At 38.8% G+C, this 23,149-nt stretch overlaps 1 protein-coding gene across 50 annotated transcripts in view; it reads left to right on the plus strand.

Moving 5' to 3' along the window:
* Positions 1 to 23,149, plus strand: part of SCAPER (S-phase cyclin A associated protein in the ER) — a 550,606-nt gene that overhangs the window by 48,419 nt on the left and 479,038 nt on the right. For 48 of the 50 annotated variants that reach the window (XM_078333930.1, XM_078333946.1, XM_078333966.1 and 45 more), the window contains 2 exons: positions 3,849 to 3,919; positions 14,457 to 14,654. In XM_078333930.1, coding sequence (XP_078190056.1) covers positions 3,849 to 3,919; positions 14,457 to 14,654 — 269 coding nt within the window. The remainder of the gene's footprint in view (positions 1 to 3,848; positions 3,920 to 14,456; positions 14,655 to 23,149) is intronic. The other 2 variants (XM_078333961.1, XM_078333962.1) reach the window with 1 other exon arrangement.

Consider the following 23,149-nt stretch of genomic DNA (forward strand, 5'->3'; position numbering starts at 1 on the left):
ACCTATCAAACGTAGGTTAGGTCTTTTCACATAGTCCCACATTTCTTGGAGACTTTGTTCATTCCTTTTTGCGCTTTTTTCTCTGATCTTGGTTTCTCGTTTTATTTCATTGAGTTGGTCTTCGACTTCAGATATTCTTTCTTCTGCTTGGTCAATTCGGCTATTGAAACTTGCGTTTGCTTCGCGAAGTTCTCGTATTGTGTTTTTCAGCTCCTTTAATTCATTCATATTCCTCTCTAAGGTATCCATTCTTGTTATCATTTCCTCGAATCTTTTTTCAAATCTTTTTTCAAGGTTCTTAGTTTCTTTGCATTGATTTAATACATGATCTTTTAGCTCACAAAAGTTTCTCATTATCCATCTTCTGAAGTCTAATTCCGTCATTTCGTCACAGTCATTCTCCGTCCAGCTTTGTTCCCTTGCTGGTGAGGAGTCTTGGTCCTTTCTAGGAGGCGATGTGTTCTGGTTTCGGGTGTTTTCCTCCTTTTTGCGCTGGTTTCTTCCCATCTTTGTGGATTTGTCCGCTGGTCGTCTGCGTAGTTGCTGACTTTTCGTTTGGGTCTCTGATTGGACACCCAGAATGTTGATGATGAAGTATTTCTGTTGCTTGGTTTTCCTTCTACCAGTCTAGCCCCTTCGCTGTACGACGGTTGAGGTCCGCTCCAGACCCTGCTTGTCTGGGGTGCACCTCTAGTAGCCGTGGCACAGCGAGGGATGCTACCAGTTTCTTTTTCTGCTCTCTTTGTCCCAGGATGATACCTGCCTAATGACAGTCTTTTGGATATAGAGGGGTCAGGGAGCTGCTTGAGGAGACAGTTTGTACTTTATAGGGGTTTAATTGCTGAGCTGTGCACTCTGTTGTTCATTCAGGGCTGTTAGGCTGCTATGTTTGATTCTGCTGCAACACAGCTCATTAAACAACCCTTTTTTTTTTCTCAAATGCTCTGTGTTGAGGGGTTTGGGCTTTATTTTTGGATGTCCGATCAGGTGTCCTGCCTAGCTCAAAGGCAGACTAGCCACTGTTTAGCTGCCGAGGCTCCGCCCTGCTGTTGTGTGATTCGCGCTGTTCCTGCCGGCTCTGCTGTGGTCTCCGCCACGCCCTGCGGTGGAGTCTCTTCGTTGTAGCGTGTTGCCTCAGCAACGGCAGGCTGCGTCAGCAGTGGGCGTGTATCTCAGTAGGGACGGGTTGCCTCGGCAACGGCTGGCTGCGTCAGCAGTGGGCGTGTATCTCAGTTGGGGCGGGTTGCCTCGGCAACGGCTGGCTGCCTCAGCCTTGGGCGTGTATATCAGTTGGGGCAGGTTGCCTCCATAGTGGTGGACGCCCCTCCCCCACAGAGCGTCTCGGACCGTCTGCCCCGGGATAGTTTGAAATCGCGGTTTTGTTCGTCCCACTGGGTATCCCAAGCGATCTGTCCCTGCAATCCCCTGGGCTGGGCTACTGTGCAAGTCTCCTTCAGTCTCAAGTCCAGCCCTCTCAAGTCTCAGGTTGCCGGTTCAACAAGGCACCCGGACAAGCGCGCCCTGTGGGGATTGCTGGGTAGGGCCGGCCGCCGCCGCCCCGGCTGCCGGCTTCGCCAGGCAGACCTACTGCCTGGCGTCCTGTGTCTTTTTATACTTGGGAGTTTCCCCGTTCTGTGGGCAACAAAGATCAGTCTGGAAATGCAGCACTGACTCACCGTTTGCGAATTCAACGCGGGCTCCAATCCTGGGTTGTTCTCACAGCGCCATCTTGAGTCCCCTCCAACATTTATAATTTTTATGGATTATTTTATATTGTCAAAACTTTGCCATATATAGGAAAAAAAGTTTTTAATAGCAACTTGTTCTTGTTTTATGATTACAATATATACTTGGGTGTTTTTGAGAAAAATTCCACTTAAAAAAGTTCCCTGCTTCATATTATTTCTGTTTCTAAGCTGATTTTTCTGCTGGATATTCTAAAAGCCTGCTGGTACACTGCAGCTTGTGCTTATTCTAAGCTGGTTTTTCTGCTGGATAGTCTAAGAAAACTTGCTGGTACATTGTTCTATATAATAAAAGGATAAAGGATGTGGCTCTTGAGGTTAGTGTAGCGTTCTCTCCTTTTACCCCTGGTGGAACAGTCAGGGTATCCCACTTATGTCAGATAAGTTGATAGTTAGGTACCTGTGTGTCAAGGCTCATGTAACTTATGCTGCTTCAGGGGACCTGGCCCCAAAATTATTTTGCAGAAAGGAAAATTATTCTATTATACATTATAGAATTTTATTCCTGTTTTGAGACGCTGGCGAGGTTGCAGAGTAAAAGGAACACTTACACCCTGCCGGTGAGGATGTAAATTAGTTTGGCCATTGTGGAAAGCATTTTGATGATTGCTCAAAGAGTTAAAAACAGAATGACCATTTGACCCAGCAATCTGGTTATTGGGTATATTCTCAAAGAATATAAATTGTTCTACCATAAGGACACATGTACATGTATGTTAATCACAGCAGTACTTACAATAGCAAAAACATGGAATCAACCTAAACGCCCATCAACAGTAGACTAGATAAAGAAAATGTGGTACATATAGTACATATATACACCATACACTATGGACTACTATGTAGCCATAAAAAGAATGAATCATGTTCTTTGTAGCAACATGGATTGATCTGGAGATCATTAACCTAAATGAACTAATGTAAGATCAGAAAACCAAATACTGTGTGTTCTCACTTATAAGTGGGAAGTAAACATTGAATACATGCACAAGGACACAAAAAAGGGACCAAAGACACCAGGAACTACTTGAGGGTAGAGGGTGGGGGGAGAGTGAGGTTTGAAAAACTACCTATGGCCAGGCGTGGTGGCTCACGCCTGTAATACCAGCACTTTGGGAGGCTGAGGAGGGTGGATCACGAGGTCAAGGGATGGAGACTATCCTGGCCAACATGGTGAAACCCCGTCTCTATTAAAAAATACAAAAATTAGCTGGGTGTGGTGGTGCATGGCTATAGTCCCAGCTACTCGAGAGGCTGAGGCAGGAGAATTGCTTGAATCTGGGAGGTGGAGGTTGCAGTGAGCTGAGATCGTGCCACTATACTCCAGCCTGGCGCCTGGCGATGGAACAAGACTCAGTCTCAAAAAAAAAAGAAAAGAAAAAAGAAAAACTATTAGGTTCTTTTACGCTAATTACCTGGGTGATGAAATAATCTGTGCACCAAACTCCTGTGAAATGTAATTTGCCTGTATAACAAAGCTGCGTATGTACCCCTGGACCTAAAGTAAAAGTAAAAAAAAAAAGAATTTTATTTCTATTTTGCATTGCTTTTGAGAATAGTAATTACAAAACAGTAAGTTGATATCTTTCTTACAAAGACGAATGAGAAAATACAAAGACTTGAAACCTCACTTTTCACATTGAAATTGTGCATTTCATATATCAGATAAACTAAAACAAAATATTGAGGTTTTATATTGTAAAACATACAATCTTCATTTTATTGTTGAAATAAAATTTGAACTTAAAGAACTATGTCCAGATTTGTTTACAAGTTGAGGAGTACTAGTAACTGGACCTTGTTTTTAAGTTGTCAGAGTATCTGACTTCTTTAAGAAGTAAATTTACTCCTGTTCAGAGAAATGTATTTGGTAATAGCAGTCTCTGGGACTTTGGAAATTTTTTGTTGTTTTAATTATATTGGTTTATATTAACCATGAACAGACTGTACTATACTGTGGTCTCTGGAAGGAGATTAAATGTTAGTATGTCTGAATGATTTGTGTAGTTTAGGTTTATATTATCTAATTACCTATAGTTCAATTTTGTGTTATCTATCATTCTGTATGTCTACATATTTATTTATTTTTTTCTTGCCTTGAAGGAAAACCTAAATGTCAAACTGGTGGAAAATCTAAGAGGACAGTTCAAGGCACTCATAAAACTACTAAACAGGTATGGTAAAAATATATAACATTTTTACTTATTTACTTTTAATTTCAATTTCTCAATGTATTATAAATTATGAAAATGTTATTTTGCAGGAGTTGAATATTTAAATAAAAATTTTATGTACTTTTAAAAAAATGTATATATAGTAATCAGTGCGATTTACTTGTACTAAATACTTTATAGATATTAATTTATTTGGTTCTTATAAACTTTGATGTAAGCATTACAGTTATCCTCGCAGTGAAGTTTTATTACAAAGAGAAACTGAGGCAAAGAGGGGGCATGTAACTGGCTAGTAAGTGACAGAGCCAGGGTTTGAACCCAGGCAGTAAATTTCTTTCTTTTTTTTCTTTGAGACAGTGTCATCCTGTTTCCCAGGCTGGAGTACAGTGGTGTGATCTTGGCTCGCTGCACCCTCTTCTTCCTGGGGTTCAAGCAGTTCTAGTGCCTCAGCCACCCCAGTAGCTGGGACTACAGGCATGTGCCACCACTCCCCGCTGATTTTTGTATTTTTAGTAGAGATGGGTTTTCACCATGTTGGCCAGGCTGGTTCCGAACTCCTGGCCTACTGTGATCTGCCTGCCTTGGCCTCCCAACATGCTGGGATTATAGGCATAAACCACTGCATCCAGCTTAATTTCCACAATTTATGCTCCTAACTCCTCTGCTACATCTTCCATGTTTGCCAGTTCTTTTATGATTTTCTTGAGATAAGGATGCCTTTATGTTGTAGGCTAGTAAAAATGTTTTGACTCTAAAAATTTTAAATTGTTCTACTAAAATTTTAGAGAACACAAGCCTACTTTATTTTTTGAAAGTGTTTAGCATAATTATAGTTAGCTCTTTAATCATAGCTATTTTCTCTGAACTTTTCATATGTGTTATTATTTTATTAATTTAATTTTTTGAGATAAGGTCTCGGTGTTGCCCAGGCTGAGTACAGTGGCACGATCACACGTCACTGCAGCCTTGACCTCCTGGGCTCAAGTGATTCTCCCACCTCAGCCCTCCAGAGTGGCTGGGACCACAGGTGGGCACCATTGTGCCTGACTAATTTTTGATTTTTTGGACAATTATTTTGATATTTTTAAGTATACTAGTATGTATTAGGTAAGATAAAACTTCATATGAGAAAAACGTGGACTTCTAATCATGATATCACTGAGTTCACAAAGAATTCTCCACCCACACACACAAAGGCATCAATGATTTTATATATATATGTAATATATAATACATATTTTCTATATACTGTATATAATAAAGGTTAAAAATATATACATGTGTATGTTTTTAATAAATATACAGCTATAAAATATACATATATACTTATATATGCACATATATACACACACATATATTTCTTATATATGTATATGTATTTTAGGTTCAGGGCTACGTGTGCAGGCTTGTTATATAGGTAAACTTGTTTCATGGGGGTTCATTATACAGGTTACTTTGTCATGCAGGTACTAAGCTTAGTACCCAATAGTTATTTTTTCTCTTCCTCTTTTTCCTCCCACCCTCAAGGAGGACCCACCGTTTGCTGTTCCCCTCTTTGTGTTCACGGGTTCTTATGATTTAGCTCTTATAAGTGAGAACATGCAGTATTTGGTTTTCTGTTTCTGTGATAGTTTGCTGAGGATAATGGCCTCCAGCTCCATCTGTGTTCCAGCAAAATACATAATCTTGTTCTTTTTTATGGCTACATAGTATTCCATGGTATATATGTACTACATTTTCTTTATCCAGTCTGTCACTGATGGGCATTTAGGTTGATTCCATGTCTTTGCTACTGTGAATAGTGCTGCAGTGAACATTCGAGTGCATGTGTCTTTATGGTAGAATGCTTTATATTCCTCTGGGTATATACCCAGTAATGGGATTGCTGAGTTGAATTGTATTTCTGTTTTTAGCTCTTTGAGGAATTGCTATGCTGCTTTCCATGATGGCTGAACTAATTTACACTCCCAGCAATAGTGTATAAGTATTCTCTTATCTCCACAACCTCACCAAGATCTGTTATTTTTTGACTTTTTAATGGTAGCCATTCTGACTGGTATGAAATGGTATCTCATTTTGATTTTGATTTCCATTTCTCTATTGAACAGTGATAATGAGCTTTTTTTCATATGCTTATTGCCAGCATGTATGACTTCTTAAGAAAAGTGTTCAAATTCTTTGCCTACTTTTTAATAGGGTTGTTTGTTTTTATCTTGTAAATTTGTTTACATTTATTAGAGATGCCAGATGTTAAACCTTTGTCAGATGCATAGTTTACAAAAATTTTCTCCCATTCTGTAAGTTGTTTACTTTTTTTTTGGCTATACAGAAGCTCTTAAGTTTAATTAGATCCCATATGTCAAATTTTGCTTTTGTGTCAATTGCTTTTGGTGTCTTTGTAAAGAAATCTTTGCATGTTCCTATGTCCAGGATGGTACTGCTGGTTGTTTTCCAGGGTTTTTATAGTTTTGGGTTTTACATTTAAGTCTACCATCTTGAGTTGATTTTTGTATATGGTGTTTCAGTCTTCTGCACATGGCTTCCTGTTTGCAGAAGGGATAGCCATTTATTGAATAGAGTCCTTTCCCTATACCTTGTTTTTGTCAGCTTTGTCAAAGATCAGATCGTTGTAGGGGTGCGGCCTTATTTATGGGGTCTCTGTGTCAGTTTTTTGTGTCTGTTTTTGTACCAGTAACATGCTGTTTTGGTTACTGTAGCCTTATAGTTTGAAGTTGGGTAGTGTCGATGCCTCTAAGGTTTTTTTTTTTTTAAACTTAGGATTGCCTTGGCTATTTGGGCTTTTTTTTTTGGTTCCACATGAATTTTAAATAGTTTTTTTTATCGTTCTGTGAAGAATGTCATTGGTAGTTTGATACGAATAGCATTGAATCTGTAAATTGTTTTGTGCTGTATGGCCATTTTAATGATATTGATTCTTCCTATTCATGAGCATGGGATGTTTTTTCATGAGTTTATATCATCTCTGATTTCTTTGAGCAGTGTTTTGTAATTCTTGTGGTGATGTTTCGCCTCCCTGGTTAGCTATATTTCTAGGTATTTTATTCTTTTTTGTCACAATTTTGAATTGGATCGGATTCCTGATTTGGCTCTTGGCTTGGCTGTTGTTGTGTATAAGAATGCTAATGATTTTTGTACAGTGATTTTGTATTCGGAAACTTTGCTGAAGTTCTTTATCAGCTAAAGGAACTTTTGTGCTGAGACTGTGGGTTTTCTAGATAGTAGAGTCAGTAATCAAAAGGATGTTTTTACTTCCTCACTTCCTATGTGGATGCCCTTTATTTCTTTCTCTTGCCTGATGGCTCTTGCCAGGACTTCCAATACTGCATTGAATAGGAGTGGTGTGAGAGGGCATCTTTGTCTTGGGCCAGTTTTCAAGGGGAATTCTTACCACTTTTCCCCATTCAGTATGGTGTTGAATGTGGCTTTGTCATAGATGACTCTTACTATTTTGAGGTATCTTCCTTTAATACTTAATTTATTGAGAGTTTTTAACATGATGATATGTTGAATTTTATTGAAAGCTTTTTCTGCATACATCGAGATAACTATGTGTTTTTTTTCTTTAGTTCTGATTATATGATGAATCATATTTATTGATTTGCCTATGTTGAAGTAACCTTGCATCCCAGGGATGCAGCCTACTTGATTATGGTGGATTAGCTTTTTAATGTGCTGCTGAATTTGGTTTGCAAGTATTTTGTTGAGGATTTTTGAGTCAATGTTTATCAAAGATACTGGCCTGAAGTTTATTTTTATGTTGTGTCTCTGCCAGATTTTGGTATCAGGATGATACTGGCTTCATAGAATGAGGTGGGGAGGAGTTCTTTTCTTCTCAATTTTTTGGAATAGTTTTGATAGGAATGGTACCAGCTTTTCTTTGTATATCTGATAGAATCTGGCTGTGAATTCTTCTGGTAGTAGACCTTTTTTGGTTGATAGGCTACTTATTAGTGATTCCATTTCAGAGCTTATTATTGGTCCATTTAGGGAATCAGTTTGTTTCAGGTTCAGTCTTGGGAGGGAGTATGTGTCCAGGAATTTATCTGTATCCTCTAGGTTTTCTAGTATGCATAGAGGTGTTCATACTGGTTTCTGATGGTTATTTTTATTTCTGCAGGGTCAGTGGTAATATCCCTTCTGTCATTTCTAATTGTGTTTATTTGGATATTCTCTCTTCTCTTCTTTATTAGTCTAGCTAGTGGCCTATCTTATTAATTTTTTTAAAGAACCAACTCCTGGATTTATTAATCTTTTGAATGATTTTTCATGTCTTGATTTCCTTTGGCTTATCTCTGATTTTGGTTATTATCATGTCTTCTGCTAGTTTTGGGTTGATTTGCTCTTGCTTCTGTAATTCTCTTAGTTGTGATGTTAGATTGTTAATTTGAGATCTTGCGAACTTTTTGGTGTGGGTGTTTAGTGCTATGAATTTCCCTCCTAACACTACCTTAGCTGCATCCCAGAGAGTCTGTGTCTTTGTTCTTATTAGTTTCAAAGAACTTCTTGATTTCTGCCTTCATTTCATTATTTACCCCAAATTATTTCAAGAGCCTCTTGTTGAATTTCCATGTAATTGCATGGTTTTGAGTGATTTCCTTAGTTTTGACTTCTGTTTTTATTACATTATGGTTTGAAAGTGTGTTTTGGGAAAGAACTCTCTATTCAATAAATGATGCCGAGATAACTGGATAGCCATATGTGGAAGATTGAAACTAGGCCCCTTCCTTATACCATATACAAAAATCTACTCAAGATGGATTAAAGACTTAAATGTAAAACCCTAAGCTATACACAGATACATAGAATCTAGGTACATAGAATGAAGTCATCAGCAAATGGATATTTTGACTTCCTCTCTTCCTATTTGGATGCCTTTATTTCTTTCTGGTATTATGATTGCGGTTCTTTTTGCATCTGCTGAGGATTGTTTTATGCCCAATTATGTAGTTGATTTTAGAGTATGTGCCATGTGGCAATGAGAATAATGTATAGTCTGTTGTTTTTGGCTGTAGAGTTCTGTAGAGATCTGTCAGACCCATTTGGTACAATATTGAGTTCAGGTCCTGAATAGCTTTGTTAATTTTTTGCCTCGATGATCTAATACTGCCAGGGGAGTATTGAGGTCTTCCACTCTTATTGTGTGGGAGTCTCTTTGTAGGTCTTTAAGAAGTTGCTTTATGAATCTGGGTGCTCCTGGGTTGGGTGCATATATATTTAGTATAGTTAGGTCTTGTTGAATTGAATCCTTTATCATTACATAATGCCCTTTTTTTTTGTCTTTTTTGATCTTTGTTGGCTCAAAGTCTATTTTGTCTGAAGTTAGGATTGACCCTTCCTTTTTTTCTGATCTGCATTTGCTTGGTTAATTTCTCTCCATCCCTTTATTTTGAGCCTATGGGTGTCTTTATATGTGATATGGGTCCCTTGAAGACAACATACCATTAGGTCTTTTTTATTCAACTTGCCACTCTGTGCCTTTTAAGTGGGGCATTTAGCCCATTTACATTCAAGGTTAGTGATATGTGTGGATTTGATCCTGTCATGTTGTTGTTAGCCAGTTATTATGCTGGTGTGTTTGTGTGGTCACTTTATAGTGTCCCTAGTCTGTGTTTTTGAATTGGTTGGTAGCAGTCCTTCCTTTCTATATATTGTGCTGCTTTCAAGATCTCTTGTAAGTCAGGACTGGTCATCATAAACTCAGCATTTGCTTATCTGAAAAGGATCTTATTTCTCCTTTGCTTAGGAAGCTTAGTTTGACTGGATATGAAATTCTTGGTTGAAGATTTTTTTTTCTTTAAAAATGTTGAAGATAGGTCTTCAGTCTCTTCTGGCTTGTAGTTGAGAAGTCTGCTGTTAGCTTTATGAGGTTCCCTTTGTAGGTGACCTGCCCTTTTTCTCTGTTAAAGCTGCCTTTAACATTTTTTCTTTCATTTCAACCTTGGAAAATCTGATGATTATATGTCTTGGGGGGGATGATCTTCTTGTGTAGAATCTTGCAAGGGTTCTCTGTATTTCCTGAATTTGATTTTTGGCCTCTCTTTCTATCAAGGTTGGGAAAGTTTTCATGGATACTATTCTGAAGTATTTTTTCGAGTTGTTTGTTTTCTCCCCATTCTTTTCAGGGATGCCAGTGATTAATAGATTTGACCTCTTTACATAATCCCATATTTCTTAGAGGTTTGTTCATTCCTTTTTTTTGTTGTTGTTATTGTTGGTCTTATTTCAGAAACTCAGTCTTCAAGTTCTGAGATTCTTTCCTCAGCTTGGTCTATTCTGTTAATACTTGTCATTACATTGTGAAATTCTCATAGTGTGTTTTTTAGCCCTGTCATATCTGTTAGGTTCTTTCTTATACTGGCTATTTTATTTTTCAGTTCCTGTATTTTATTGTGATTCTTAGTTTCCTTGGATTGGGTTTTGTCCTTCTCCTGAATCTCAGTGATCTTTGTTCCTACACACACACAGACACTTTTTTTTTTTTTTGAGAGAGTCTTGCTCTTTCACCCAGGCTGTAATATAGTTGCGCAATCTCTGCTCACTGCAACCTCCATCTCTTGGGTTCAAGCGATTCTCCCACCTCAACCTCCCGAATAACTGGGATTACAGGCACCCACCATCATGCCCAGCTAATGTTTGTTTTTTTGTAGAGATGGGTTTCATTGTGTTGGCCAGGCTGGTCTTGAACTCCTGACCTTGGATGACCCACCACCCTTGGCCTCCCAAAGTGCTGGGATTACAGGCTCCATTCATATTCTGAATTCTATTTCTGTCATTTCAGCCAGCTCAGCCTGGTTAAAAACCCTTATTGGAGAACTAATGTCATTTGAAGACATATGACACTTTGGTCATTTGAGTTATTGGAGTTCTTGCATTGGTTCTTTCTTTTCTCTGAGTGTGGGCATTTCTTTAACTGTAGTATAGTTTGAGTAGAGTTAATAGACTTCTTTTCTGGATGTTTTCACAGGACCGAAGCTTTGTGCAAGGTCTTTGTTGCTGACTTCTTTTGTTTGATTTCATGGGGACGGGTATGTTAACCATATGGTTTGGCTCTGTGTTTCCACCCAAATCTCACCTTGAATTTAATCCCCCTAATTCCCATATGTCGAGGGCAGGACCAGGAGGAGGTGATTGGATCGTGGTGGTGGTTTCTTCCATGCTGTTCTTGTGATAGTGGTTCTCACGAGACCTGATGGGTTTATAAGTCTCTGGCATTTCCCCTGCTGGCACTCACTCTGTCCTGCCACTCTGTGAAGAAGTTTCCTGTTTCTCCTTTGCCTTTGCCATGATTGTAAGTTTCCTGAGGTCTCTCCAGCCATGTGAAACTGTGAGTCAATTAAATCTCTTTCCTTTATAAGTTATCCAGTCTTGGGTATTTCTTTGTAGCAGTGTGAGAACTAATATGGGAGTGTGTTTTTGGTGTTGAAGCTTTGGGATGTGATCCAGTAGGTGGTGCATAGGTGGTCAGTCGATAGGTTCTTCCTTGGTTGGGTGGTTTCCTCACAGTTGTAACTGTGCTCTCTCTCAATGCTCTCAAAGTGTGGGCTCCTCTCCCACTGCTTTAGATTGTGACTTGACACTCCCAGGCTGCCCATTGCAGCTCTGGGGTGATCTCAGGGTTTATGTTTCCTCCCCAACTTGGAGCCAGGAGAGGAAGAGACTTTAGCAGTGGCATCACAGGGTGAAGGGTCTGTGCTGTGGGCCCAGGCTAGGAGTTCCCTGTCTGTTGATGAGCAGGGGGGTGGGTGGGACCCATGGGAGACAGACTGGCCTTCTCTCCTTGTGTTGACTGCAGCAGTTTGTCGAAGGTGTGGATAAGGCACTTTGGGTGTTTGGTCCTTTGTTAGTCTGAGGATAGCAAGGACTGTTCCATGGCAGAGGTAGTGGCAGAGAGGCTTTTGGTTGCTCCCAGGGGCTCCACCTCCAAGAAATGTGAAGCCACTGTTACTGAGGGTGTTTAGCCAGTGGGATGGGGCAGCTGCACTGCTGGCATGACCTTGGGGTTCCACTTGTTGGGGAGCCTCTTGTTGAAGGCTCACAGGGAGAAGAGGTTGGTCTCTTCTCCATATGGTGGCTATGATGTACTACTGTAAGCTTGGGTGTAGCCCTCAGCCTCTTTGTTTCTGTCCCAGACCAGGGGCAGCAGGGATAGCACCATTACTGTGGCACTGGCAGAGGTGCTGTCATATGCCTTTGGGAGCCTCTTCCCAGGGAAACTCCATGTCACTACCAGTGTGTATGCTCAGCTGTGACTGGGGTGACTGTTCTGCATTCAAGAGCCATGGGCCTTGACTAGTGAAGAGTGGGGGTGTTGGGGTCCTAGGGAAGAGAGGCTGCACTCCTCTCTCTATGGTGGCTGTGGTGTGCTAGAGGTGCCATGTAGGCCCTTTTTTACCCCCCAGTCCAAGGGCTGTTGGGGCTGTACCACTCCAACTATAGTGGTGGGGAGGTTGTGGCTTGACTCTGGGATTTCCTCTTTGGAGAAATGCTGGGCTGTCTCTGCTTGCAGTGATCAGGTGGGGGCAGGGTGGTTGTGCTGGAGTCCCAGGTCAGGTGGCCGTGCCCCATGAGGAGAAGTGAGATCTGGGATCTGCATGAACAGTACAGCTGCCTTTCTGTGAGGTGGTTGCTCTATGCTGGGGGTGTGGACCAGCCCCTGGTCTCCCACAGATTCTTTTGAGCCTGGAGACAGCAAGGGCAAGGGTTGCCACCTTCTTCACAAGGTGGCAGGAAGAACTGCTGAGCGAAGCAGGGAAGAGCACCTTAAAAAAATCCATCAGATCTTGTGAGAACTCACTATCATGAGAACAAGATGGGGAAAACCACCTCCATGATTCGGTTACCACTTGGTCTCTTCCTTTACACGTGGGGATTATGGAGAATTGAATTATAATTCAAGATGAGATTTGGGTGGGGACAGAAGGCCTAACTGTATCAATCTCCCATGGATATCAAAATCTTTGGATGTTCAAGTCCTTTACATAAAATGGTGTAGTATTTGCATATGACCTATGCATATCTTCCCATAGACTTTAAATCTCTTTAGATCGCTTATAATACCTACTGCAGTGTAAATGTTATGTAAATAGTTGTTATACTATATTGTTTAGGGAATAATGACAGGAAAAAAGTCCATACATATTCAGTACAGATGATGCTTTTTATTTGTGGAATAGTTTTGATTTGTAGTTGATTGAATCCATGGATATTGAGCCCATGGTTATGGTGGACTGGCTGTATAGTTCTGTATATATTGTTATTATTGTCATAGTTATCAGCAAAAATAATGGAAGAAAGCCTTGCTTTGGAACAGATGCCAGTTGAAAGGGATTTCGAATTTGGTTTAGTCCAAGAAGGGAATATTTCCATGCTAATTAAATCATTTACCATTTAGTGCTGGAAAGAACTTGGAGAGCAATTGAGGTACAGGTTTTGTGGACTGTTGAAAATATCTTTAAAGTTCATTGCTTTAGTTTTGACAAAGAGATGGCTTTTCCCATCTTCATTGATATTTGGGCCTGGATTTGCTATTTTTTATTTGCTGTATATGCCAACAATAGTCTGGATGGGGAACTAGAGAGGGAGAGGGAAGATGAGCAGCTTCATCTGGAACTTTTGAGAGAGAGAGAATGTGTGTGGGTGTGTGTATTCTCTACTCTAGGGCTCTACTATTAAAAAGAAAAGAACAAAGAAGAAAAACCCAAACAAATGATGTGAGATTGTTTGTTGGTCTAAGTGTAGTAATAAGTTAGCATTTCATTTCATTACATTATTTATTTTATTTTATTATTTTAGTTTAAGTAACTACATAGCGATAAGCAGCTCCTTTGTATTTCTAGTGAGAAAGTTTAGGTTTGAGTTTTTAATTTAGGTCTTATTATCAGTAAATTGCATGCTTATGGTTTTGGTGGAATGATCCTGTGGTGCGTTCTGTAAAAGTATAGACTATAGTTCTGTACTTTCAAAGTCTGCCTCAGGAAGTGAAGAAATAATGGGTCGTGAGAACACTAAAGTTACATTCTTTGGTGAGTCTGCTCTGGCTGTAGCCGGAGCTTGCTTTTATTCTTTGTTTTCTTCTCTAGTAAGTTATTTCTTGTCTATATGTTAAATTTTACATTTAGAGGAAAAATAGTTTAAGAAAATAAAATAACAACATAGCTGTAATACATGGCATTTCTAGATGAAAACAATATATACAATTATTATTTGTGAATATATATAAATGTGCCATGTATACATTCTAGTAAATCATGAGTAACCGGATGCTCCAGTTTTGCTGACATTCTCTTCACTGTTAAAGTCATCCCAATCTTCATTAAGACATGTCTGAAATAAAAGTTGACTTCATAAATCTGTTCCTTTTAAGGTGAGAAACTTGTTTTGATGAACTCACATGTGATATAAGCAGAAAATAAGAATGTCTTATTTTTAAGTATTTTAAAAATGTACTTCATATGAAAATCCAATCCCTAGAAGTCCTTTTATTTATTTCTTTTCATGTTTTATTTTATTTCACCAGAGTACTGCAGTGGACTGTAAAATAACATCATCTACAGCTGGAGATAAGCACTTTGATAAAAGTCCCACTAAAACAAGGCACCCTCGGAAAATTGATCTAAGAGCTCGATACTGGGCATTTCTTTTTGATAATCTTCGCCGAGCAGTAGATGAAATCTATGTAACTTGCGAATCAGATCAGAGTGTGGTTGAATGTAAGGTAAGGTTTGCTTTGAGGCATTGTAATCCATTCGAACTCAGATTCTTTAATTTTTGCACTACATCTGACTTGATCTTTTTTTTTTTCTTTGAGACAGAGAAACATTTTCTTTTTTTTTTTTTTTTTGAGATGGAGTTTCGCTCTTGTTGCCCAGGCTGGAATGCAATGGCACGATCTCGGCTCACCGCAACCTCCGCCTCCTGGGTTCAGGCAGTTCTCCTGCCTCAGCCTCCTGAGTAGCTGGGATTACAGGCACGCGCCACCATGCCCAGCTAATTTTTTGTATCTTTAGTAGAGACGGGGATTCCCCATGTTGACCAAGATGGTCTCGATATCTTGACCTCGTGATCCACCCGCCTCGGCCTCCCAAAGTGCTGGGATTACAGGCCTGAGCCACCGCGCCCGGCCAACATTTTCTTTTTTTCTGTTGCCCAGGCTAGAGTGCAGTGGCGTGATCTTGGCTCACTACAGTCTCTGCCTCCCCAGTGATTCTCCTGCTTTAGTCTCCTGAATAGCTGGGGTTTCAGGCAGATGCCACCACACCTGGCTAATTTTTGTACTTGTAGTAGAGACGGGGTTTTGCTGTGTTGGCCAGGCTGGTCTCAAACTCCTGACCTTAAGTGATCCACCCACCTCGGCCTCCCAGAGTGCTGGGATTACAGGTGTGAGGCACCGTACCTGGCCCTGATTGGATCATTTATCTCACTTTTTCTAGTTTTAATAAATTCCATATGCTTTTCATTTCATTACCTCTTATGAAAAATTGTTCTTTTGATCCATATGCTAACATCAGCATTATGCTTCAGATTTTCTTGATTTTGAAGATTTTTTTTGTATTAACTAATTATGTATTTTATATTCTGTGAAGGATTTGGTAGAAAGCTGTCTTGGTACATAGTTTTGGACAGGGAATTAAAGGGTTGGATATATACACATTGTTTTAAAAATCCTTACCTGTATTCTTCAGTGGTGCTGTAGATGGCACTAGTGAGACTTCACATTCTTTGGTTTCATGTTTAATGTCTTTAATTGGACATTACTCCCTTTCCATTGAGATACTTATCACTCTCCTAATTCACTTTGGTCAGGGAGAAGTGAGATTGATGGCTAACCATAAACAATCCTGGGTGGGATTGGGATGTCATTGTAAGGTGTGTTTTCTAATTTTAGGTAATCTTGTGTTTGTAACAGGATATTAAACAGACACATGGTGTAGAGTGTCTCTAAAAAGCCTGGCCTTTTAGTGAGTAGAGACTGTATACCATATTATTTTTACTGAATAAAACTATTTTGAGGAAGACCAGAGTGATACATGTTTATAGAACTATTAAAGGGATAACTTTTGTTTTTATGGTGAACATGGTTGAAAACCCTGGAATTCATTATTTAACCTTTGAAATATATGAGGGGTCACAGAAGAGTTACATGTTGAGACAGCAGCTATGTTTCCTCTTAAATTGGAAACAGTTAAAATAGGTTTTAGACTAGCTTAAAAATATTAGTTATTAAAAGCAGGTTTCAAAATGAACAGTAGTTGAAAACATCTAAATATGTGTTATGTGGTTGTTACACTTAAATATTGTTACTATCAGCATGTAAAAACTTTCTTTTTTTTTGAGACAGGGTCTTTTTCTGTTACCCAAGCTAGACTGTGGTGGTACAAACATGGCTCACTGAAGCCTTGACCTTCTGGGCTCAAGAGATCCTCCTGCCTCAGCCTCCTGAGTAGCTGGGACCACAGGCATATGCCACCATGCCTGGCTAATTTTTAAAAGTTTTTTGTAGAGATGAGGCCTTGCCGTGTTTCCCAGGCTTGTCTTGAGTTCCTGGGCTCAAGCAATCCTCCTACCTCAACCTCCCAAAGTGCTGGGATTATAGGTGTGAGCCACCATGCCCAGTCACTTTTTATGTTTTAATAAAAACATTTTTAGGTAAAATCATATTCTTGGAGCTCAATGAGTCAGTATGTTGTGGTAGAGGACACTACTGGATTTAGTTTTGTGTTACACTTCATAGACTGAGCATGTGGGTCTAGAATATCTCTAGATTACCCCTAGAAATTAATCAAAGCAGCAGTTTCTTTGGTTTTGTGATTAAAAATAACAAATGACGGATGAAACAAATTTGCTTAAAATATATATATATATATATATATATATATATACTTCTTCAGAGTAAAGTGAGATTGACCAATTGCACTTATGTCTTTTTATGATAAGCAAAAACTCTTGCACGTGTCTCTAACATGACTGTGTTTTAGAAAGCTAGAATTGGCTGCAAGAAAGTGTGGCTTTTATTTTTGGTTCTGTCACTTATTCGAAGCTTTATAAAGGCTTAATAGCAATAGAAATTTTTTTTGTGTAAGTTGTAGATTTAAAAGAATTGAGAAAGTTTTGACAAAGTGAGAGGAATGGAGATGTGTTTTCTGTACTGTGCCAAGATGCTGCAAGGCTTATGCTGGGAAACCAGCAGTTTAAACGTTATTTATATATTCTGTTCTTCTCCTCATCCATACTTACAGGTGGTGATCTGAAAAGACACAATTTAACATTTGGTCTAAGCACATGCTGGGTATCTACTAACTAGTTTTCTTGTTTTGTTTTGCTTTATACTCACTACGAAAGCCCTGCCATCCACGATCTCATTTGGTTAGTGTCTTTACGAGATACATGACTCAATAATTCTTCCTCATTTTGTAAGTGGATTCAACCATTGTTTTGTTGATGCATTGAAGGATTTATTCCTATTTGTGATTTTTATGTTTTAGCCTTGGTTAAATAGCCACAGTTCAGTTCTCTGTCTTATGTGTAAAATGCAGTTAACATTATGTAATTCACATTGTAATATAGCATGATGTGAAAAGTATCTTTCCTGTGTGCCCAGGATTTCTGACTAGATGGTAACTTTGTAATCAAAAGAAGCTAAATTCCCCATTTTTTGAGTTTGAAGATTGTGCCTATTTATGACATCAGCTACTTTACTACATAAATTGCTAAGAACTGGAAAACTCCACTCTAAGCATCACCCCTACATTTCCCATGCTCTCTTACAAAGGAGGCTAGAGTGGGCTGGGGGAATTGTTTTTTGGAATGTACATAGTTAATGAAATGGTGGCCATCCCCTCATTTGTTCTCACAAAATTTTGAGGTAAGGGTTGAAAGAGTTGGTTGTGAAGTTTGTGGGTGTGGCTGCCAGAAGGGGAGATTGGCATCTTCTTCTCTGGTTGAATGTTTGCTGTGTGGACAGATTTTGGTGTCTCTGGAATGTACTGAATGAGTCTAGGGGAAAACATGCTGGGAATACACTTTCCTTTCCTTTCCTTGTTTCCCATTTCAATCTGGAGGGAACGAGATGTGTGTGTCTCTGGAGGTGTGGGGGCACCTTTGGATACAGAGGCTGGCACCTGCATCTGGCTTACAGATTTCTTAGCACAATAGACTTGCTGGAGTAGCCTGTGCCAGCTGGGCTTAAAGGGGCTCTTGGACAGTATGCCTTGAAAGAAGGTCTCGGTGATCAAGTAAAGAAGACCCGAGTGTATCTGATGATCTATGTGAGGGAAGGAGCATAGGCATCAATGAAGATGTCATAGGAGCTTTCTCTGGGGACACTCGGCTAGGTGAGTATATGTAAAACTCTGATGGAGTTGGGCCCGTGTCTCTTATTCCCATGTGTGTTTCTGTGTGTACTCAATCTTTAGCTCCCATTTATAACAGAGAACTTGGTATTTGGTTTTCTATTACTGCATTAGTTTGCTTAGGATAATAACTCCAGCTGCATCTGTGTTCCTGAAAAGCACATGATCTTGTTTTTTCCTATGTCTGCATAGTATTCCATGGCATATATGTACCACATTTTCTTTGTCCAGTCTACCATTGATGGGCATCTAGGTTGATTCCATGTTTTGCTATTGTGAGTAGTGCTATAGTGAACATATGTGTACCTATATCCTTTTGGTAGAGCAGTTTATATTCCTTTGGGCATATACCCAATAATGGGATTACTAGGTCAAATGGTAGTTCTGTTTTCAGTTCTTTGAGAAATCTTCAATCTGCTTTCCACAGTGGCTGAACTAATTTACATTCCCACCAGCAGTGTATAAGCATTTCCTTTTCTCTACAACCTTGCCAGCATCTGTTTTTAACTTTTAAATAATAGCCATTCTGTCTGGTATCTCAGTGTGGTTTTGATTTGCATTTCTCTAATGATTAGTGATGTTGAGTATTTTTTTTCATATGCTTGTATATGTATTCTTTTGAAACATGTCTGTTCATGTACTTTGCCCAGTTTTAAATGGGGTTGTTTGATTTTTCTGACTGATGTGAGATGGTATCTCATTGTGGTTTTGATTTGCATTTGTCTGGTGATTAGTCATGTTAAGCATTTGACGTGATTTGGATCTGTCCCCACTCAAATCTCATCTTAAATTGTAGTTCTTATAATCCCCACATGTCATGGGAGGGAGCTGGTGGGAGGTAATTTAGTCACAGGAGTGGTTACCCTCATGTTGTTCTCCTGATACTGAGTGAATTCTCATGAGATCTGATAGTTTTATAAGGGGACTTCTCCCTTTTGCTCAGCTCTTTTCCTTGCTGCCACCACGTGAAGAAGGATGTGTTTGCTTCCCCTTCCACTGTGATTGTAAGTTTCCTGAGGCCTCCCCAGTTATGCTGAACTGTGAGTCAGTTAAACCTCTTTGCTTTATAAATTACCCAATTTCAAGTATATCTCTATTAGGAGTGTGAGAACAGACTAATACAGCATTTTTACATATGCTTTTTGGCTGTGTGTGTGTCTTTGTTTGAGAAGTGTCTGTTCATGTCCTTTGCCCATTTTTTAATTGGGGCTGTTTGTTTTTTGCTTAAGTTCCTTATAGATTCTAGATATTGGATCTTTGTCAGATGCATAGTTGGTGAGTAATTTTTTCCTATTTCATGGGTAGTCTGTTTACTTTGTTAATTGTTTCCTTTGCTGTACAGAAAATATTTAGTTTAATTATGTCCCACTTGTCTATTTTTGTTTTTGTTACCATTGCTTTTGGGGACTTTGTTATGAAATTGTTGCCAAGGCATATATCCAGAATGATGCCTTTTAAGTTTTCTTCTATGGTTTTTATAGTTTGAGGCTTTATAATTACTTTTTAAATCGATTTTGAGTTGATTTTTACATATGATGAAAGGAAATAGTTCAGTTTCAGTCTTCTGCATGTGGCTAGCTAGTTATCCTAGCACCATTTATTGAATACGGAGTCCTTTATCCATTGCTTGTTATTGTTGACTTGTTAAAGATCTGGTGATTGTAGGTGTGTGGCTTTATTTCTGGGTTCCCTAACAAGTTTCATTGTTCTGTGTATCTAATTTTTGTACCATGCTATTTTGGTTACTGTAGCCTTGTCGTATGGTTTGAAATGGAGTGGTATTCTGCCTCCAGCTTTGTTCTTTTCACTTAGGATCTCTTTGGCTATTGGGGCTCTATTTTGGTTCCATATGAATTTTAGAACAGTTTTTTTGAATTCTGTGAAAAATGACATTGGTAGTTTTTTAGGAATTGGCATTGGTAGTTTAGAATTGGTAGTTGGTAGCTTGGTATTGAATCTGTGAATTGCTTTGGGCAGTATAGTAATTTTAACAGTATTGATTCTTTCTATTCATGAGCATGGTCTATTTTTCCATTTGTTTGTGTGATCTCTGATTTCTTTCAACATTGTTTTGTAATTCTTATTGTAGAGGTCTTTCACCTCCCTGGGTTAATTTATTCCTAGATTTTTTTTTATAGCTAATGTGAATGGGATTATGTTTTTTATTTGGTTCTCAGGTTGGATGTTATTGGTGTGTAGAACTGCTACTGATTTTTGTACATTGATTTGGTATCCTGAAACTGAAGTTAGCAGTTCTAGGAGCCTTTGGACAGAGACTACAACGTTTTCTGGGTACAGAATAATGTTGTCTGCAGAGACAGCTTGACTTCCTCTCTTTCTATTTGGATGCCTTTTATTTTATTCTCTCACCTGATTGCTCTGGCTAGGATTTCCACTACTGCATTGAATAGGAGTGGTGATGTGGGAATCCTTGTCTTGTTCTGGTTTTCAAGGAGAATGGTTTCAGCTTTTGCCCATTCAGTATGATGTTGGCTGAGGGTGTCATAGATGGCTCTTGTTATTTTCAGGTATGTTCTCTTGATACGTAGTTTCCTGAGGGTTTTTAATATGAAGTGATGTTGAATTTTATTGAAAACCTTTTCTGTATCTGTTGAGATGCTTATGTGGTTTTTAGTTCTATTTATGTGGTGGATCACATTTATTGATTTGCATGTGTTGAACCAACTATACGTCTTAGGAATAAAGCCTACTTGATCATAGTGAATTAACTTATTGATGTGCTGCTTGATTGAGTTTGCTAGTATATTGTTGAGGTTTTTTTTTTTGTTTTTTTGTTTTTTAAATTATCTGTGTTCATCAGGGATATTGACCTGAGCTTTTCTGGTTAAATTTATTCCTGTTTGTGGCTATTGTGAATTGGATTGTGTTCTTGATTTGGTTCTCAGGTTGAACATTATCGGTGTCTAGAAGTGCTACTGATTGTTGTACATTGATTTTATATCCTGAATCTTTGCTGAAGTTGTTTATCAATTCTAGGAGCCTATGGACATTGAGTCTCTGTCAGGTTTTGGTATTAGAATGATGCTGGCCTCACAGAATGAGTTAGGAAGGAGTTCCTCTTTCTCAATTTTGGGGAATAATTTTAGTAGAATTTTTATTAGCTCTTCTTTGTATGTCTGATAGAATTCAGCTGTAAGTCTGTCTGGTTTAGGGCTTTTTTGGTTTGTAGATTTTTTTCTTACTGATTTCATTTCTCAACTCACTCTTGGGCTATTCAGGCTTCAATCTTGGGAGGTTGTATGTTTCCAGAAATTTATTCATTTCTTCTAGTTTTTCAGTTGGTGTGCATAGAGGTGTCTATAATAGTCTCTGAGGGTTTTTTTTTTTTGTATTTCTGTGGGGTTGGTGGTAATGTGAACCTTGTTATTGCTAATTGTGTCTATTTGGGTCTTCTTTTTTCTTTGTTCATCTAGCTAGAAGTCTATCAACTTTATTTTTTTTAAGAACCAACTTTTTTTCATTGATCTTTTGTATGGATTTTCACATCTCAATGTTGTTCAGTTCAGCTCTTCCTCATTAGTATGGTGGTGAGTATCCTTGCCTGTCAGTGTTGTTCAGTTCAGCTCTGAGTTTGGTTATTTCTTTTCTTTTGCTAGCTTTGGGGTTGGTTTGCCATTTAATTTGACTTCCTCTAGGTATGATGTTAGGTTGTTAACTTAAGATCTTTCTAACTTCTTGTTGTGTGCATTTAGTGCTGTAAACTTTTCTCTTACCACTGCTGTAGCTGTGCCCAAGAGATTCTCTTATATTATTTCTTTGTTTTCCTTAGTTTTAAAGAGTTTTTTGATTTGTCTTGATTTCATTGTTTACCCAAAAGTGATTCGTGAGCAGGTTGCTTAATTTCCATGTAATTGTATGTTTTTGAGAGATCTTATTATAGATTTCTGTTTTTTTTGCACTGTGGTCTGAGGGTGTAGTTGGTATGATTTCACTTTGAATTTGTTGAGAATTGCCTTATAGCTGAGTGTGTGGTCCATTTTGGAGTATGTACTATGTGCGATGAGAAGAATATATATTCATTTGTTGTTGGGTGGAGTATTCTTTAGATATCTGTTAGGTCCATTTGATCAAGCATCAACTTAGGTCCTTAATATCTTTGTTAATTTTCTACCTTGATCTGTTTAATACTGTCAGTGGGGCATGGAAATCTCCCGCTATTATTATTATTCTCTGAGAACTTAGGTCTTAAATCTAGGTGCTCTAATGTTGGGTACATATATGTTTAAGATAGTAGTCTTCTTGTTGAATTGAACCCTTTATCAATATGTAATACCATTCTTTGTCCTTTTTGATCGTTGTTGGTTGAAAATCTGTTTTCTCTGAAATAATGGCAACCACTGCTGTTTTTTTTTTTTTTTTCTGTTTGCTTGATAAATTTTCTGTCCCTTTACTTTAAGTCTGTGGTTGTCATTGCCTGTGAAATGCATCTTTTGAAGACAGCCCACAGTTGGGTCTTGCTTTTTTTTTTTTTTTTTTTTTGAGACAAAGTCTCACTTTTGCCCAGGCTGGAGTGCAGTGGCACAATCTTGGCTTACTGCAACCTCCACCTCCCAGGTTCAAGCAATTCTCCTGCCTCAGCTTCCTGAGCAGCTGGGATTACAGGCATGCATGTCCATGCCCAACTAATTGTTTTTTGTATTTTTAGTAGAGACGTGGTTTCACCATGTTGGTCAAGCTGGTCTTGAACTTATGACCTTGTGATCTGCCTGTCTCAGCCTCCCAAAGTGCTGGGATTACAGGCATGAGCCACCGTGCCTGGCTGGGTCTTGCTCCTTCATCCAGCTCACAACTCTGCCTTTTAAGTGGAATGTCTGGCCCATTTATATTCAGGGGGCAATAT

Source organism: Callithrix jacchus, chromosome 8 (genome assembly GCF_049354715.1).
Source record: "Callithrix jacchus isolate 240 chromosome 8, calJac240_pri, whole genome shotgun sequence".
Classification (NCBI taxonomy): Eukaryota; Metazoa; Chordata; class Mammalia; order Primates; family Cebidae; genus Callithrix; species Callithrix jacchus.